Here is a 19,976-nt window from a genome sequence, read left to right on the forward strand (position 1 = left end):
TCACTGCACTGCTCCGTTCAGACCTGGAACTTGAACGTCTCGTCGCCCTGAGCCCCGTGCTCCAGCTGGGACGGGTGGGAATCCCCGCACCCCAAGGGGGCAGGAGAAATCAAAGTTTCCCCTGCTCTTCACCTGAACTGAGGTGTCAAGAAACAAAACCCATGCAGGAATCTCCTTCCCCTTCCTTGTCTGTGTCTTGCTTGGGGATCAGGTCTGCAAATTGCTTACAGATCAGGCTGCTTCAGAGAAAGCAGTAATCAACATTATTCCCACGCATTTTACAATGGTTGGACTTGCTTCGCAGTTTCCAAATGCACAGGTATTCCCTGACTGAACTCTCATGTTCAAAATGAAACACAGCTTGTACAGTAAATTGGTAGGTACCGCATCTGTGTGATGCCCGTTCAGAAATAAAGCCACTCAACACAGAGTCGGTCGATAATTTGAGTCAAATAAGTACATCTCAAATCTCGGTCTAACTGCAGAGCACAAGGTTTCCCTTCAAGCAAACTGTTGGGTGCTTGAATGCAGCAAAGTGTTATGCAAAGCATCGGAGCAGAGGCACAGACCTGCAAATAGACAGGTTGAGGAGGAGAAATGAGAAAATTAGACCAAAACATTCCTAGTTCACATTGCTACCTCTACAGTCACTGAGGCAATGCAGCCTATGAAGATACAGAAGCTGGTCTTTGAACATACCAGAAGAGAAGAAATCCATTAAGACAAAGCAAGCACCGCATAGAAACAAAAAGCTGGCATTATCCAGAGTTGGACTTGTTCTAAAAGGGTTTAATAACAAGGTAAGAAGATGAAGACAGAGCTTCAACTGCCCTAAAAACAATGTCCTGCATATGGCGCATGTAGCTGCTTGGCCAGCTGCACCCACTATCACCAAAGGCAATGCCCAACTTCCAACAGGGAATGAGAAAGCGGAAAGATAAAGGCCAGATCCTGCACACCGGCCAGAATAAGGATGCTGGAAGAAGCAAGCCAGAGAAGCCTTGCTGTTCTGTAGGTGGCCATGGATGGCTAACAGCTCAGGCTCAGAAACGCTTTCTGCAAACATCTCTAGAAGATCCGTGGAGGAGGGCTGAATGCAGGTTCCCATGGAGCAGACCTGCCTTGCAGACGCACCAAAGCAGGTGTTTGTTCCTTCAAGTCATCCCGCTGGTGAACAATTTTGTTAGAACAAATCATTTAAAACTCAAACTTGGCTCTGAAAACAGCAAACACCATTATCTGGAGCTCTTGTTCGAACTTAATCCAGGCTGAGAGGTGTCCACCAGGACAGCACCTCCCAGGCATGGTGCTGGGACATGTCTGAGGATGGTTTAGGAGAGGACAGGTGACACTCATCAAAGCACTGGTGCTGCTGTTGCCCATGCCTTAACCTACTGGGGACAACTCCCAAATCCCCTTGCGGAGTCGGTAAATTAACTGCCCTGACCCCACAACGGGGTGCGATGGCAAATGACTCAGTAAATTACAGCATTGCATGGACTGTGCTTCCTCCAGCTCTTCAGTCTCCCCTTCTCCCCTCTTATATGCTGATTTCCTAGGCTATGTTTTTCTTCTGGCCTTACCTAATGAACTGCTGAATCGGTTTGACACCTCCAAGCCATGACAGATGGCTCTACACGTAGCTGCTAATGTGCTGGAAACCACCGATGGATGCTGCTTGCTGCCTGAACCCAGCACGCAGCGATGGGGGAGCTTTACCAGAGTGGTTGACATTTCAATGGGTTTGTGCCTTTTCCCACTATTTATATCGTAAATGTGATCAGATGAGAGAAAGAATAAAAAAAAAAATATTACTTCCACAGTCCATTACATCACCTTTTCCTCTTGGAAAACTTTGGAACTTCATATATATTTATCCGTACAGCCCCACACAAGCTGTACTATCTCTTTACGAGAGCAGAATATGCTCATCATGTGTATTAAAGGATAGTCTGTAGGAAAAATACACTACTGGAGAGAAATTGTGCTGGAGGTTTCCTTTGCCTTCGGAGAAAGCTGCCAGTGGCTAAAAGGCAGGGGGATATTTAAATGCCCTAAATTATAGAGTCTGCAATTAAGTCCAACGCTCCTCTTCAAGGCAACGAGCGTCTGGGACGCCAGGTGATCCTCATGGAAAACCTCCACCCGTTCGAGGGAATAAAATGGAAGCAGCATTTTTCCCACAAACTGGGAAATGACACGTGCACATTCATTTCATCAACCTGCTTCCACAACCATATAGAATAACGTGCCCAAGAGGTTATACAGCAAGTTTGGACCCCAGTCATTTCAAATAAGAATGCCTACCTCCATCAAGGCAGAAGAGAAAATTGTGTGAACTCAGGCTGACCTTAAAGAAATCCCTTAACCTAAAAATATAAAAGACGAACTGTTTCCACTGAGAGCTGCTATATAAAACCACCCTCAATAAAAGCGCCGGACTCCCTTCAAACTAACCTCAAACATGAAGCAAATTCCAGCCTGTGATTTTCCTCTGGCATCCTGGAATGTACATCTCAAGGACAGAACTGGCTGTTCAAATTAGCTCCTACTCCTGCAGAAGCGATTGTTTTCAAACACTTTTTGAAAAGCAATTCTGCATAGGGTGTGCATTCCAGGGAGGATTCCCTCCCCCCTCCAGGTTTTAAACATTAAGAGGAGCAGAGCAATAACAGACTTCGTGCACTTTGATTCCAAGTTGCCACAAAAAAGAAGAAGAGATGCATTATATTTTTTTGTTGCTTTTTTCTTCAGAGAAACAACTTAACAACAACTTAATACCACACAGAATCATAAAATCATAGAATCATTTAGGCTGGAAAAGACCTTTAAGATCATCAAGTCCAACCGCAGATGCCTCTGACCTTAGACTGGATCTTCCAGAGGCCAATAACAGGTTTAGATGAGAACAAGTCAAGCCATTTGCAGAAAGACTCAACTTTCATGAGTGGCTTTGTGCTCTGAGTCAGCGTGTGAGGACTATTTCTGGTTACGGGGCACGCCCGACAAGACTATCTACTCAGGTTCGCTTAATCTGTGAAACAAAAGATTCCTATCTACCATCCCTGTCATTCCTGATTACCACATCATTTCCCCATCAGCCCTCATGTCAGCAACCAAATTAAGGTATTACACTCTGGAACATTTAATGTGATTAGATCGGAGGAGTATTTACTCTTCCACTTGGGCAGATGCGACTGCTGTGAACAGGAGGATGGGGAGATGCCAAGTGAGTCTCGGTGTGGTACACACCTATTGCTCCTTCTCTGTCTGCCTGTCTGACACCACGTAATACAAAAGCCAGACCTTTTTTTTCTTTTTTTCATGACATTCAGCATATCAGGGTGCTCCAGCCCACGCTCAAAACATACACACGCTTTAAATAAAATTCAAAGACACATGCATCCAACCAGGACAACCTGAATTTCCAATGCCAGCCCCACCCAGCCCCACCCAGCCCAGGACCCACCAGGTGAGACAGAACCAGACAGTTCATGGGAAGCTAAAATAAATAAATAAATAAATAAAAAATCACAGAAATTAAACAAATCTGTTGCTCACAAGAGGTCTCATCCTAAATGACACAAAACTCCCAACTACGCGCCAAAAAATGAAAGCTCTGCAACCTCTATGTCTGATCAAACCAAGCCACGGCCCAAACTTTGACTGACCAACCACCACAGCTGAGCAATTAATCAAAAACTACAAGAACTGAGTCACAGAGCTAAATTATCCGGTTTAATGAACTCAGGATTTGCTCAACCAAGATGAAGGCTCTTGGTGACACACAGAATCCAACCGTCGCCATCCCAGCAGATTACCCAGTAAGCCCATGTTGGGTCAAAGTTGGGCCGGCTAACATCTACTATTACAGTATTTATTTATTTTTCTAAGAGCTGGTCCACAGCTCTTAAAATTGTGAATATATTCTTACAGCTGAATTCTCAAACTTCAGTCAAAATAAATCAAACATCTCCTGAAAACCTTATTCCCCATGGCAGAGCCGTTTCTCAACCAACATTAAGCGGGTATCAGGGAACAAACATCAGGACCTCCCCATCACTCCTCTAGCAGACCTTTCCAAATTCATGCCACACGCTGCTCTTCCACGGGACCTCCCCTCCAAATTGCAGCATTTCTGGTACTTGCTTGGCTCCAAAGCACGAAAATTCTTAAAGCAAGTAAAAAGTTCATCCCCGCCTTCTGCAAACAGTCAGAACCACTTTGGAGAAGGAAAAAGGTGGATGCTTCTCCTCTCTGATGGGATCAATGAGGGACTTGAACCCTGGAATAGGAGGACATAAAACTCTACCCGTTTTCTGCAGCGTGCGGTTGCTCAATAGCGACAGCTACGTACCCCCATTTAACCACAGCTCTCCTACAACATGAAGCACAGAAGAAGTGGATCCCCAAGCGATCCAACATCCCGAATCGCACCAAGCAAGCGGCACAAGCTCAGCAATGAAGAGTTAAGAATAGATTTGGTGCTTCACGTTCTGCAGCAAGACCTTCCAGCCACGGCTATTTTTTCGGTCCTTTCTTTAGCAACAATCTAAAAGGATGATGCAGCTCCCTGAAGCCGACTTTAATGGATCCATTCAAGCAACAGCCTCGCTCTGCAATTATCATGCCTATCCGGTCCAACTAATGTGCTTGTTTACACTATCTGGCAAACTCCAGATCGAGTGTCATTTCATCACCGGGATTCTTTTGCCTAAGCCAAGACCAACAGACCATGGTGGTAATTTAAACGCTGAAAGCATGCACAGTATCGATCCACGAGACTTGACGCCAGCTAGCTGTTACACAAAAATACATCCCCCAGGGAACTGCCTTCGACAGGGCCTGATAGAGAAGGAGAATTTAAATGAATGAAGGAGAAGCCAGCTGGAGAGATTAATATGCATGAGCACATGACCTGAATAAATGCAGCACTTGGTGTGGTTTGTTAGATTTATTAGAAAGAGCGAGGGATTATCCAAGAGAACCATGTGAAAACACACCGTAAGCTGGTGATGGGTCTTTGCAGCAGAAACCTGTCTGGCATCTCGAAACAGCCCCGCCGATGCAGACACGGTGCCTAAGAAGGTGTTAAAGCATCCAGTAATAACAGGCACTAAATGAACAGATTACAGTTAAATATAATAAACACTGTCTGGAGTCATATGCCTCCCTTCCCCCCACCTCTCTTCCTCCACTTTTGGGGTTTACCTGTCTGCAAGCACAGGAAGATGTAGCCCATGGTGGAAACCACCCCTCTCCTTAACCCTGCGGGACAGCAGCCAGACGTTTCTGCTTTTTGGTGCAGAAGAGTCAGAGGTTCAAAACCATTACAAAACCCGTGTTTTTTTGACAAGAGGGGCATCAGCCACCCTCTCTGTGTGCATTGGAAGGGCCTCTCCTGCAGAAGGCTTTGTAGATACGTGGTCTGAAAGACGTTCGCATCTTGCCATTAGCAATTCAAAGGGAGTGGGAGGTGGAGGAGAAGACTTCATGGTTCTTCCACTGCTTAACCCCAACTGAGCCAAGTGAGATGCCCGTTTTCTGCTTGGAGCTGTCAGAAGCCATAGGGATGCCACAACCGTTTCCAAAGGAAAGCTCATCTCAGCTGGGACCTCAACAACCCTTGGAGATATGTCAACCCCTCTCACTGCAGAAAGGGTTGAGCCTGCAAAGTGGAGTTCAGCCACTCGGCTTCACCTCATCTCAGGCGTTACTGCAAGCAACATGTGATGCCCTGTCAACCGTTACAGGGCACAATCAACACACTCCCCTGCAAAGCAGAAACTCCTCAGTGGGCCACTTCCATCGCCACACACACAGATGTACTGTTCCTCTCACCGTCGTTTACTCCCTCCGCATTACCTGGACAGTCCTGAAAGTTCGGGAGGTCCTCCTGGTCCAGAAGGAACGTGTCCTCACTTTGTTCAGTCTTCATACCTGCTCTTAGATCCAGGTGCAAAATCTGTGTGTGTGCGCGCGTGTGTTAGACTGGTTTCACCTTCAGCCAGATCCTCCAACAAGCCCCACAGCAGAAAACTGCCACTCCTCTGCGCTGGTGGTCAGACCACCTCAATCTTTATCAATTAAAGACCATTAGCTTAATTGGTCTCTTCCTTCCTATGTATCATAGCACACAGAGTCCTCTTAGAACTCCGCTGATCTCACATACCATCTTGGAAGTCACACATTGCTGTTTTGGATACGCATAAAAGTAGGCAATAATAAGGGTACTTATTCTAATATTTAGTCAAAAGGGCACACCAGATTTCTAATGCTTGTTAAGTCTCTGATGCTTTGGTGACGTTTGTTATGTTTCTACGATTAAGTGTTCGTTTTACTAATGGGCAGGAATGCAAAGCCAACCTGAAAGCTAGAAAGTCAACCGAGGGTATTTCTGGTTTGTCCACTTTAACACTGGGCACGCAGAATCATAGAATCATTTAGGTTGAAAAAGACCTTTGAGATCATCAAGTCCAACCATTAACTTAACGCTGTCCAATCCACCACTAAACCATGTCCCTCAGCACCACATCTACACATCTTTTAAATACCTCCAGGGATGGTGACTCCACCACTTCCCTGGGCAGCCTGTTCCAGTGCTTGACAACCCTTTCGGTGAAGAAATTTTTCCTAATACCCAATCTAAACCTCCCCTGGTGCAACTGGAGGCCATTTCTTCTTGTCCTTCAAAGGAACTGCCTTTTGGAGACCATGTTCCCAACTCCTGGTTCCCTGAAATTGCATAGGTACATTTAAAGATAGAAACTGAAACTGCATTAGCTCATACACCTGGAACATGACCAGCCATGGGCTAGAACAAAACCCACCTCATCTTCCATTACTTCTATTAGTAGCAGAGCTGTTACCTTGAAGCTCGGTTTTGTCACTACAGCGGATGTTGACATACATCTAATAAACCAACCATCAGTCCCACAAAGCAGTTCAGGTCCTGAAGAGTAGTATCTGGTGCCATTTTAGGCACCTAAGGGCATCCACCAGCTGCTACTCCAGCAAGGCACAAGTCTCTTGAATGCCTGTGTCCTATTTGCCTGTCTCTTGTGGACATCTAGGATACCTCTGGGCTTCTACAACAGCAGTAGACATCCACATTAGACACCTGTACCACTCCCCTCCTATTCTAGAGGAAAACCGCACTTAAACACCGAAACACCGATTCAGAGCAAGAGCACAAAACTTCCCACTATCATCACATCAACCTGTAAACTCTCCTAATAGAACCAACCTAGAAAATAACCCATTTATACATCTAACAGCAACAACTATTGCATTGTGTTTAAAAACGAACACACATGCCCTGGAATCAACAGAACCTATAGGAATGCAAATTACTATTTTTATCATGGGATGGGGGGGAACTAATAGAAAAGTTGAAATAAATCATACTGTAATGTTTCTTGCTATATAGTGCCACCTTGCTGTCAATTCATCAACAAAAATGACAACTGCAAAGGACTGAGATGCGCGGTACATTAACCTCAAGTGACTGAGCTTCACAAAGGAATCGTTGGTTGAAATATAGTATTAAAGTCATCGTAAAACACAATCCTGAGATCCTGACTCTCAACTTATTTGGAGGACACGTCTCCTCTCTGCTGGTTTCTTCCAAAGCTCCAGTACCACTATCATTCCTGCAGCTGCTCTCCACTGCTTCAGCTTGAAGCATGAAGAGGTCAAGTTTCCTCTCCTCTGTCTTCTCTCCTTCACAGGGCTCTTACACATCAGCGTCACCTGCCTTTCCTCACAAACCGTATCTCATTTATTAACCTCTTAATCCACGTGTACGGCACTACATAAATGCTAGTCAATATGTGTACTCTTTAAATGAAATGGAAAAAATCAATGGGAGAGTCTGACAACAGACTGCTCTGGGACCGGTTGTCTAAGAGGCAATTAATAGCTCATTCCTGAAGGACATGGGGCACCCAAGGCTTCTCAAACAACCATCTTGCAATTGCAAGTCACCTTGATGGATAAAAGCACCAGTGGTCCTGTCCTGCGTACTTTCCCCAGACGTTCATCAGGCCAGTGGTGGCTTTTTGATTTGCGCGTGTTATTTCAGAAAGCTGCTTGACTGGCAAAGTATCACAAGAGGCTTTCCAAGAGGTAACATTTCCTTGCTCTGAAATGACAACCCAGCGATCCAGCTGCACTTGAGAGATCCTAAGAAGAATTACATGGATGCATTGGGATACTGTTTCCCTACGGCTTCAAAGACAAGACTGCTCTGCAAAACTGACTTTACCACCCACCGAGGTCCAGCTGACGCGTTCCAGGGAGACCCAGCAGCTGAGCCAAGCGACTCTTCACTTTCAGAGCAGCAACAGGAGCTCTCAGGGGAAAAAAAAAAAAAAAAAAACCCACGTTGCACAAGGTGAAGCTAGGATGTCATGAAAGGCAGCTCCATAAAGGCTTCTTTATGGACAGCTCTTCCTCACTAGCTCAAGAGTGACAGCTCCCAAGCATGCACAGATCGCCAGAGCGGATTCGGTTTCACAGGCGGGGATGTTGAGGTGAAGGGCAACCACCTCTGGCCCCCTCTATTCCCCATCAATCCTGCCTCAATCAGCAGGTTAAAGGTGAAAGCGGGCCTTATAACTCCAGCTGTGTCCGTTTCCCCGGTCGGATGACTGTCTCTCAGCCTCCTGCAATTAGAGGGCACAGCGGGGAGGAGATCTCTCCTCCCACCAGCACAGGCCAGCTCCTGCTGTTCATGCCCTGCAGCAGACGCCTGAAGTAACAGCAACCTGCTGCAGGATGGACGGACCACGAGCAGCCAGAGGATGCTCAGGAGGAGGCAGGGTCTACAGTTGAGTCTTAGAGGAATAAAACCCAACTAAAATGTGTTCCTGCTCCAGTGCGAGGCCCCCTTTTGCTGAGGTTCTTCATGGAGTCCCATCTGAGTGACTGCACTGCTTGTTTTACCATAAAATATAAATGAAAACAAGAGAAAGGAATAATAAGTGATCGCATAATGTTTTACTGAATCGCTCTCAGCACACAGCCTTGGAAAGAAAAATGTAATTTCTGTGTTAACTTCAGCAGAGGGACACAGCGGCGTGGGGTGTATGGGACCAAATCCCAGACCTGGGGGTGGCCACAGCACGAAAAGCCCAGTCATTCCTGAGCAAACCCCAAGCGTCAGCCTAAAGCACCGACTAAGGTGAGAACAAATATCTCCCACCCCACCATCTTCTGATTTCAACATCTAAACGAGCCCGGTGCACTGTTTACATGACATCTCGAGGAATGTAACACCCAACGACGAGGTAGAAAAGTCTACTCCTCACTTTCCAATTCCTCATTTCCTCCCTTTATTTCTTTTGCCTAGCCCAAAAATCTCCGAAGGAAAGAGGATTTGATTGTTTGTTTGTTTGTTTTTATTGTTCCAGTCTGTAAAGTGTCGACAGGCTCCACAATTTCCACTGCCATGCCCTAATGAAAGAAACCCAGGCAGCGCTCTCCGCGTAAGAGAAGTGCTAACAGAATATGTTTGCACTCTTGATATTTTTTTTTTTTGTTTGAAGGCTCCGGGGAACATCCAGGCACTTTTAATTCCTCACCATGCCAAAACATCCTTCCTGGATCAAGAGTGATGGATTCTGACCAAGTACGAACAGCCGAACGGACTGCGGATCTGTGTGATTTTAATATAATTGAACTACAAAAGGCTATGTTTAAAGTAACAGTAAGACTAGCTTAAACCCACCAAAGCAAGAAAAATCAGAGTTAAGGCTCTAAATCTGCTCTGAGCTCACGCTTTTGTGTGTCTTTCCCTCTCCCCATCCCCTTTCTGCAGAACATAGAGAGCAGCAGCTTGGATTTTCAGCACAAACTTTGAAGCATCCTTCCTTTGTGAGTCAGACGGTTAACACTGATTTAAAAATAAACAAACTACTTACTGTGCCCTTTTCAAATATTGTTGGGTTTTGGGCACTAAAAAAAAAAAACACAGATACCCTGAGCCTAACAAGCAAGAAACACAGTGGTTTGGCCAAGACCCTGGAATGTCCTTCCTGGTGTGCTGGGTTAGCCGCAGCCCGGGGGATTCCTGCACGGCTCCCTGGGCAATGCCTGCCCGACAATCCATGTCTGAGCACATCTCCACGGGCATTCACATAAAGATGCATCGGAGTGGAGAAAAAATGCCTCTGTCTGTCGTCCCTGATGGGCCTCCAGCATGGAGCACCTTTCCGGATGAGTACTCTGGGTAGGCTGAGGAGCACCAGAGGTGCAGGATGCCTGGAAGAGCACGCCCATGCATTGGAGTCCAGCCTGACCTTTAGGAGGTTCCAACACAGCTTGCAAACCATCTCTTGGTACTTCTTTGATGTGTCATAACTGCTCTGAGACAGCTTTTAATCAAGGTCCAAATGGTTTCCAGAAAAGAGAAAGCACCTTGCTCTGATGTTACCAACAGGGTTTAAAATGGATGGTGCTAACATCAAGGCAGAAGGATCAGGTGACATTAAGAGCATGAAATAAGGCAAAAAAGGCCCCTCATTAAACATCTGCGGGGTTTTGTTTGTTAATTTTGGTTGTTTTGGGGGTTTTTTAAGTCATTCCCTCCATGTTATCTTTCTATTTCTTCACCTCTTCCAAGTGTCCTAGGGAGACATGGGGTGGGAGACGGATGGAGACACCTAAACACCTTGACTAATGGAAATCGAAAGGGCATTTGAAGCACAAGGGGTGACATGGAAATAGGTCCCACATCCTCCTGCGATCTCCAGATGTTGAGGCCCTTGGGCAGACCTTGTTCACGGGTGAAACAGGTACCCTGTTCTCACCATAGCAGGTTTCTAACCTGAACTGAAGGGTATGGCCAGCTCCACCTTCCAAAGGGTAGACGACTCATACAACGCGAGTACATAAAATTCATAAGGTTTTAAATGGGCCTTAATAAATCTGTAACTTTACACAAACTGTTACTTTCCACCAAGTGATTACAGCAAACAGTTTCAAAGGTAATTTCATACATACAGATTTAGAAAACAAATCCAGGCATTTCTTGAGAGAGAAAGCCAATGTACAAATCATTTTTTTGTTAATAGAATTATTGTAATACCCCATGCAGATAACTTTTGAGAGGAAACTCAGCATCATGCTGAGTGGCCCAGACACCACTGAGGTCCACCATAAATTAACACCAGACTACAGCTTTGAAATGGGTTTCCTCAGGCAATCTGGCATTTAGAAAAAACCAGCATAATTTGGGTCTGTGGAAGTAGAGAGGTGTGACAGGGGATGAAGGCGATAATATCTCCACTTCTGGGAAGCTGATGTGGCTACGGCTTCTGGATGCCTAGAAAAGCATCTATCACATTCACGGGTGTCAGGGAACAAAATACCATTTAATTGGCAGCAATGTGTTCGGCTGTAAGTCAGACGCATTTGGCCTGCCTTTTCTGGTCTCCATCATCTGTTTAGACTCTTCAGGTCTTCGTGTTTGCACAAGACGCAGCAAAATGGGCAGTTATTAGTTGACCTGTAGGCACTACCGTAATGAACATGATTAATAGCGGTGGATGCATTATCCAAAAGATACCAATCAGTGGAAAGAACTCGGAGAGGAGCAACAAAAGTAATTAACAGCCTGGAGATACAATCTTAACAGCAAACCCCTATATTTAAGGGTAATGATAAAACTAGCTCAAACCTATCATTGCCGGGTAATTAAGGATTAAGGCCCCAACTGGAACATGTGTCTTCACACCTTTTGTTTCCTTAGTGCACAAGAAGATTACATTTGCAATGGAAGATGAATAGAATTCAACATTTTACTTGACACCGCTTGGGAGGCAGCTGCAGGCAGGACACGCAGGACCACTCTCAAGAGCCAGCAAAGGGCTTCAGATGGCCGAGCTGGAGAGGAGAACGTGGCAGAGGCCATGCAGCAACGGTTAAATAATTAGAGCAAGCACTACTAAGCAAGGACAGAATATAGGGTAAACACAAAGGGAAGCAGTTAAAAGGAGAGGAGAGAATGTACGTTAAGTAAGATGTAAAATGTAAATGTTGTCTTCCTATCAAAAGTCCCCTTCCTAAAAGTCCCCTTGCAAAGGGCATTAAACATTAAAGATGACCAGAAACCAAAACGTAGAGTGCTTCTCAAAAAAAAATAGTGTATAGATCCCCCATGCTGCAGTCCTCGGTCAGAGCAGCGCAATGGGCGTTTGGGAGAACCAGCCGAGCTGCGAGGCCAAAGATGTGCAAGGTAGTGGGCCAGGGGGATGGCAGTCTACAGAACAATTTGGAGATAGAAAATAGCAACTGGCAAGGGAGTAGATGAACTGAAACCTGTGAGTCACCTTTTCATCTCTGCCTTACTGCATCCAATGATTAACACGGCAGCTACTCTGTCTGCAGCTTCTCTTACGACAGAAACCTGTGCTTCAAAGACGCGAGCAGATGTGAAGAGGAGACATCTCGCCGAGATAGCTAACTTAATTGATCCTCCCTCTAATACGATTTTCAACTTCTGTTGCATCTACCAGCAAAACAAGTGGGGAAAAAGAAGCCAAACCAGTTTCACATCTAACGAGCCTCTCTCCATGCCACTGCACACTCATGGCACTGGCAGTCCATCTCTCAGCAGGCTCAGGACTGGCTCCGAGGCTCACCCAACGTCTTGTTTTCACACTGCTCCTCAGATATCTCATTAGACTTTGCAGGGCAGGGAAACCACATTTAACTGCAAAAGATAAAAACAAGTTAAAAAAAACAACCCAGGCTTCCTGCCTGGTGGGAACGAACCTGCATGCTGTCCTGGATGTTGCCTCAGAGCTCTTGGAGGGACTGTCTCCACCTTCCTACCATCGAACTGCCTCAGATCACAGAGTAGAGAGGTGGCCAGAGCCCTGCAGTGTCATGTCAAGGCACAGACCTATGGGGCCTTGGCCCTTCAGCCCAAATTTGCAAGGGCTTCCCCTCGGCCACCATGCCCAGGGCTGGGTATGGAAGCCCTGGACCACATGGTAGCAGTAGGAGACAGGGCTACATCTCACTTGATACAGGCTCACCTTGCACAGGTCCAAGCCTCCAAGTGCCTTTAAAGCAGTCAACAACAAAGTCAGATGGAGTTTTAAAAACCTTATTTATCCATCTGATGTTTTGATAAGAAGCTAAGCTAGATATCCACGAATGCCAGCATTACTGTATCTCTCAACATAACCTCACAGTTTGCTGTTCCCTACAACGGAGCAGGTGGTTCCTTAAAACCAAGCATAGAACCAAGAAATCCAGGTTTCCCCATGGGTCTCTCTCAAGGTTGAGTCTAAGGGATGAGTTCACACTGCAGCTTTTCTCCTCTACCTTGGCTCATATTTAAGGGCTGTTATACTTTTGAAGCCCACCAACCAAATATGGCCAAAACAGGCCAGAAGGTTCAGAAGTCATTGTGGGGAAATTAAGATGGAGACAAAGACAGAACAACTGCACATTTCATACGGCTAAAAGCTCCTGCCTAACTTTGTATTTCATCTTCTAAATGAAAAAACCCAACCCTCCAGTAACTATGCAAACAGTGCAGAAGAGATAGGAAACCTGTATGAAAGGAAGAACAGGGCACAGAGCAGGGATGGGAGGGAATTGTGTTCCTGAGGGGAACACCCTTTTATTAAGCATCTCTATCAGAGGTAATAGGGAAAAATTAATGCATCAGAAGGAGACCTCTCATTACCCAGCTGGCCGGCATCCAACATGAACCCACAATAACCACAACTGGCTTTCGAACACAGTAAAAAGACGCACAAAATGCTTGCTATTGGACAAGCGGTAAGCAGAAAAGCTGTTCCACACCCAACAACGGCGCTTGCCTGTCTTAATCTCACTGATGGGGTTTGAAGAGCTGATGCTCAAATTCATAACCACCGCCAAGTTACAACCATAAAGTAAAACAGAAAAATGATGGAGCAGAAGAGTGGAACCTCCCTGTCCTCATCCCTTGCATGTCCACGTGCCTCCAACAAGATGGGCTCCTGCCTGCCTTTCTCCAAATCTCCCTTGATGCTGAAGTTTGCACTTGCAGAGGAAATTCAACACACAGGATTTATAATTCACTGGACAGATGGAGAGGCCTAGAGTAAGGAGCTCTAATCCATCGAGGACATTCCCTCACTAGAGCCCAGAGTGAAATTCTTCGAGCGCTGGAGACAGATTTTCCTTGGCAGGCGGCCATGAGTGTCGATCTGGCTTCTAGGAGAGATCAGCATGGCTGTGGATTGCAGCGACTTCACAGACAAACATAAAACCTTCCTCTTCAACTAACTTTCTTATAATAAACCCATGAAAATGAAAAGCTAAAACATTTCCAGCTGGCCAGAAGCTGCGGAGAGAACAGTGAACTTATTGCATGTGCAGGCTTGGGGCTGATTTGAAAGCTCCTGGAGATCTTCAGTGGTATTTGGACATTCAATGGTATTTGGACAGAAGCGCCCAAGTCACTTTTGAAAGAAAGATGCAGAAGACTAAATTATTTAGGCGCCTTTCATATTTTAGCAAGGTAATTTATGGAACTAAATTTATTTCAGATTTCTAACGTATAGCACTGAGTTTGTAAGAGCAAAGTTTAAACTTTAAGGGGAAAAAGTAACTATTGCTTCCTTGTAAAGCCTTAAATATGAGTATCGCTGTCAGACCCTTGTTATAAAAGGGCTCTTACAGAAGGATTTGAGATGCAACTTGGTTTACTTTATCACTTCATTAAAGGTATTTATGGATTTAGAATTGTCCCAGGACGGGAAGAAAAGTCCCTTCTTAAATTACTGTCTGCTCAGAATAGCAATTTTGATTCTCTGGGCTTGACTCTTTTCCTCTTTACCAAACAGTGATGGAATTGCTCCCAATTTCCTTGACCGCAAGGGGAAAATCAGCCTTTCAATGTACAGAGGGGTCTTACACTGGAGTCTGCTGCACTGAACAAGGAGGAACTCTGATGCTCCTACACAATGACATTTTTATAGGGCTTGTTTTCCACTACAAGGATCTGTATACAAGACACAAACCAAATCACTACATTTTTCCACCATTTTATATTTTATCGTACTAAGAATTAATTTTGGTCATTCCCTTAATCATCCCACATTACTTTAACAATTTTCTCTCACCTACCATTGCTCTGTAACAGCTAGTACTGAAATGTATTGAGAAGGGAGGGGGAAATCTCTTTAATCTCCCTACTTACTTGGTGCGTTTTTTGCCCGGCCATTTTTCCTCCCTACATAACCAAGCCAGACCGCTTCTGCCTGCTCACGTAAAGCCACGCTAATTGACAGGACAGCTCCGAGGTAAGTATAAACCTACCTGAAATATAAACCTGAAATTACTTTTAACGTTTTGAGAAGCCTGTCTGGATTTCAGGTTGGAAACACCCTTTCACCAGCTACACCGGCGTTCCTTCCCGGGCAAAGGAAAACAGCCAGAAACACAAACACTTTCAGGTGGTATATTTGTCCCCGTTCATAGCTTTAAGTCAATACTGTGTTAACATTTAGCGGCTTAAAAGAGAAAGAATGCAATGTCCAAAACGAACAAATTAAAAACAAGTTGAAGAACAAATTAAAGACCTCTCTTTGCTGTACCTTCATCCATCCACCCTTCCAGCTATTCCCTGCTCCCAGGCCCTGCAGCTGGAGCTGCAGTCCAACAAGAAGCGCCACGGTGGTGGGAGCATTGGAGCTGTGGTGGCCCCAGAGCAGGCAACGGAGCTTCACACAGATGGAGCTTGGTGACACATTACATGTCACGGGATTATGTCATCGACAGGATCAAGGGAGCTGGGAACTATCTCATCTTTGCACGTTATTGCTAATCTCAATAAGCCAGTGATAGGTGGATTCTTCTCTACTTGGAGCAATGAGATGTTGTCCATTATCTGCACGATACTTGGCATCAACAAGCATCCCTGTTATCCAGAAGATGATCTAGGACTGCCTGTCCTCACCTGAAACTCAACAGGCCAGAGCATCTCCCCTTTCTCCTCGCAACATTCAGAAAAGCTATTATTTTTAAACGCAAGAAAAAAAGTTGGGACTACCTTCCAAAACAAAGAAGAAAATGCCGTGTACAAAGACGACCATTTGACAGAGGAGGAAGAATTGTAGAGGGCTACTGTTCAGCTTTCTCCTCACCCAAGCTGAATTCATTTGGCTCCGCTTTGCACTTATGAACTGTACAAACATTTCACTGCTAATGCACTGGCTCAGACCAGCTGAACTTCACCGAGCATTTTTAAGGCATTTCATTCTTCAAACAGCCACAGCTTTCCTCTTCAAAATCCCTGCATTCAAGTCTTCGTGCTTGGAAAAGGACCAAAGCCTCCACATTTCCTTATACCCAGGGGGTTGCAAGCGTGTTGCGCACTGCAGTCAATAAAGTGTCAAGAAGCTAATGAAGATGAAAGTGTCAACGCGTAGCAGTGATAACGCACACCTTTCCCATGTAGCTATTTTGACCATTTTGCAAACAAATTTGGCAGTTACCAGCAGGCCCAAGTCTGAAAAGCGAATGCGTAGCATCTCGACGTTATTAAACTTATTGCTGCTCCGCAGAAGTGTCATGGGATGACAGATTGCTCCATGCACATAAATTGGGTTCAGACAAGTTCTCAAACCCTTATGGGTTAAAAGCGGCTCCAGCATGAATCAGAGTCCCAGTGGTAAGATCATCGATACAAGGGATTATGCAGATTTAAGAAATACCCTCGGCACCCGAAAGTTTTCAGAATGCAAACTACGTCAACCCTGAAAACAAGAGGCACTGCATCATGATGGCAGGAGGGACAAAGCCAAGGGGGTTTAACAGACAAAAAAAGATTGTTTTAATAGGAGAGAAGCATCAGTCATTGAGTCTTACTTCATTCAGACTTTCTATCCAACCCATCCATCTTCAGTGCCAAGAGATGACAGGACCACCTCACTTTTTCCCCCCAGCCTAGTATATCAATAATGCCCATTTCTACCCCAAACAAATGACTCGCTAGAATGGCCCTTTTCCCTAAATTGGCTTGCCAAGCCCCACAAATGCCTCAGTACCTGCTATGGTCAACTTGGCTCTAACGGGGCCCCCTCGAGAGGTGGGCACCGATGGGTGGAGCCTTCCCCAATCATCTTCCCCAACAGCCACTTTGTCATTCATGGCTGGGGACCATCTGCGGAAGAGGGGACCGGGGAGGGGGGAGCCGAGCCAAAGACGGACACACACTCATACCCTCCCCACACAAGCCCGAATGCAAATTCCTTCGCCCTCGCAAAACGCCTCTGCAGGCATTATCTGTGAACAAAAGTCCTCGAGGCGGGCGGTCTCTGCATCACTGCTCTCTCTGTTAGCACCACCTGCTTGGCGTCAGCCGGGAGAGTCGCCGAGTTATCTTTTTGCCGCGTCTGCAGAAGCCAACGGGAGCACAATGGACCCCATCGGCCAGGGTCAGGCATGGCTTTCTTTCTCGCCCCCGTACCACCAGCCCTTTTCACCTCCACCATCTCCAGGACCCCGGAGCACTCAATAAGGAGGTGGCTTCGAGCGCAAGGAGAAGGGGGGGGGAGGAAATATAGGTCTCTGGCGTAAATCACCGACGCCGTTTCCCCTCCTCTCCCTTTCCTTAAGACCTGATGGTCTTCAGTCACACATCTTAAAAGAAAAACAAAAAACAAAAACACAAAGACTTACTTGTCTCAAGTCGATGAAGGCCAACTGCAGCGTGTCCCCTTGGAACCCAGGCACTGGGCCGGATCTGGCAAACTCTGTGGGAAAGAAAAGAGGATAAAAAGCGCCTTTAACTAACCATGGACAGGGAGATTGGCAGACGGATGACAGGGAAGACAAGAGAGGCTGGGGGAGAGGAGGACCGCGCTTCTAAGGAGTCATGTCTCCCTCCCTTCAGCGTCTTTGTTCGCCCTTCAAAATTCGTGTCATCAAAACACCATTAATTCCACCGTCCTGACAGCAAGGAAACTGTACTAATTCGACCTGAAATTTATTCCCATGAGCCGTACTGGGCTTCAGAGTATTTGTTTTGTGAATGGACAAACAACTCGCCGAGAAGAAAGGGGGGGATGGGGGTGGAAAAGTTTTTCCTCTCAACACAATAAAATCTTCAGCTGTGCAACTCTTTTCAGTTCCGAAAGCTATTTATATTTTAGGGCGCTGAAGGAATTTTCTAATTTCACGCCTGTCACCAGGCTCCATAAGCATCCATCAAAAAAATATGCCCAGCCGCATCATTAATTATTCGGCAGCTGATTATTTGCATTATCTGGTATGGCGCGCTATTGCCAGTGTACAGTCACCCCAAATGGGAAGAATCGCAGCCGTTATGTGGCGTATTTATTTATGTTGGATGAAGACATCTGACAACTGAATAACATTGGCTTCTAAAGCAAAGACAGTATTTCCAAGGCCACATTTATCTCCTTCCAGTGTAATCCGGCCAGAATTTCAGACTTAAATAATTTCTTTTTCTCCTAATCCATTATTTAAACCAAGTCTAAAACCACTGAGGGGGACTTGAATGAATCCACGTTAGAGGACCTTAGCTCTTCCATGTCATTTAACAGCTTTTACTTGGTAGCGCTCGTGAAGCCAACAACTGCACACATTCAAGTGTGTCTTTTGAAGACACGCCTGAGGTTGGTTTTGCCCAACTTCACTTAATTTTCACCCTCTTTAGCTACACAAGTAACGGCTCTATCTCTGCTCTCCGTGCAACTTTTCATCACCGAGGGGATCTAGTTTGTGAAGCCACAACTCAACATCATGAAAGACTCAAGAGGGAGCTTCTGCCTTCAGCTAAATTTTTTTGCTCCTGCAGACACTGAAGATGCTGCACGCTGGAATGAAATGGTTTCTTGAGGTGCAACCGAGTGTGATGGCAGAAAGGAAGAAGGGAGGGAAAATATACACCAACCTACAGATTTTTAAGTTATGTATGGCCCATTATCGCCCAACTATTCTGGTTTTTACCATACAAGAACCCTCAAAACAGCTCCTGCAGCTCCACAAAGCTGAGGACTAAGGATGGCTCAGCAATAAGGAAGGAGGATTTTGCCTTCTGCCTCCATGACTGCACAGAGGTACTAAAGGACAAAGCCTGTCCTGTCCTTAAATGCTAAGCAGAGTCATTTCATGCCAGATGGTCTTCTCCTTGAATGCTTCTCCTTCCAAAAGTTATCTCATTTTCAAGCAAATGCCACAAAAGAAGGAAAACAAGTCATCACAGTCCTATTTTTAAGGACTTCCTATAGCAGCCCAGTCATATGAGCAGTCCCCGTGGCTCTAATGACAACAGACTAATGAATTAGACATCGGGATTCAGCCCTGTTCCTCAACTGCCTTATTTCTGGAAACCAGAGAGGGGTTAATTTGTCAGCTTTCTTGCTCCACCTTCCATTAAAATCTTGGGATGGAGAACATCCTTCAATACGGACACAGGCACCTCCAGGGGCACAGTGGCCAGTTTTCAGACATCCATGGCTTTGCTTTTTAATATTTTTCAGAAGCCAGAAGACCTCCAAGATTGAAACGATCACTCAAGTGACAACTGCTGCAGGACAACAGCAAACACAGCTGTAAAACCATTACTTTTATCCAACGTTATTACTAGAAACAACTAATAAATAAAAAGAGAAAGTATATACGTGACTGTTCACATTTAGATTTTGGAAAAGCGTAAGTCAAAGCCAGGAGAAACCATCCATCGTTGTGCCTATGGACTTTGCCACTTTTGCACAGGACGGGACTGGACAGAGATAGGAACTGCTCAGCTTCCAGCCAGTTTCACTGACCAATGCTGCAATATTCAGGCTGCAAATAGTCCAAAGAGAGTTTATATTTAACCCTCAAAAACTGTTTTAATTACTTCTAACTGTAAAGGCATTTTAATGTACATTTGCTATAAAATTTGACTGTAGCTTGCCTGTGCCAGCACACACACGCAAGGGAGGACTAACACAAGCTTT

General features: G+C 45.5%; 1 protein-coding gene across 4 annotated transcripts in view; it reads right to left on the minus strand.

Annotated features, from left to right (window-relative positions):
* EXOC6B (exocyst complex component 6B) overlaps positions 1 to 19,976 on the minus strand; it is a 319,252-nt gene that overhangs the window by 61,349 nt on the left and 237,927 nt on the right. For all 4 annotated transcript variants that reach the window (XM_076335628.1, XM_076335627.1, XM_076335626.1 and 1 more), the window contains one exon: positions 17,689 to 17,762. In XM_076335628.1, the coding sequence (XP_076191743.1) occupies positions 17,689 to 17,762 (74 nt within the window). The remainder of the gene's footprint in view (positions 1 to 17,688; positions 17,763 to 19,976) is intronic.

Source organism: Aptenodytes patagonicus, chromosome 4 (genome assembly GCF_965638725.1).
Source record: "Aptenodytes patagonicus chromosome 4, bAptPat1.pri.cur, whole genome shotgun sequence".
Taxonomy (NCBI): domain Eukaryota; kingdom Metazoa; phylum Chordata; class Aves; order Sphenisciformes; family Spheniscidae; genus Aptenodytes; species Aptenodytes patagonicus.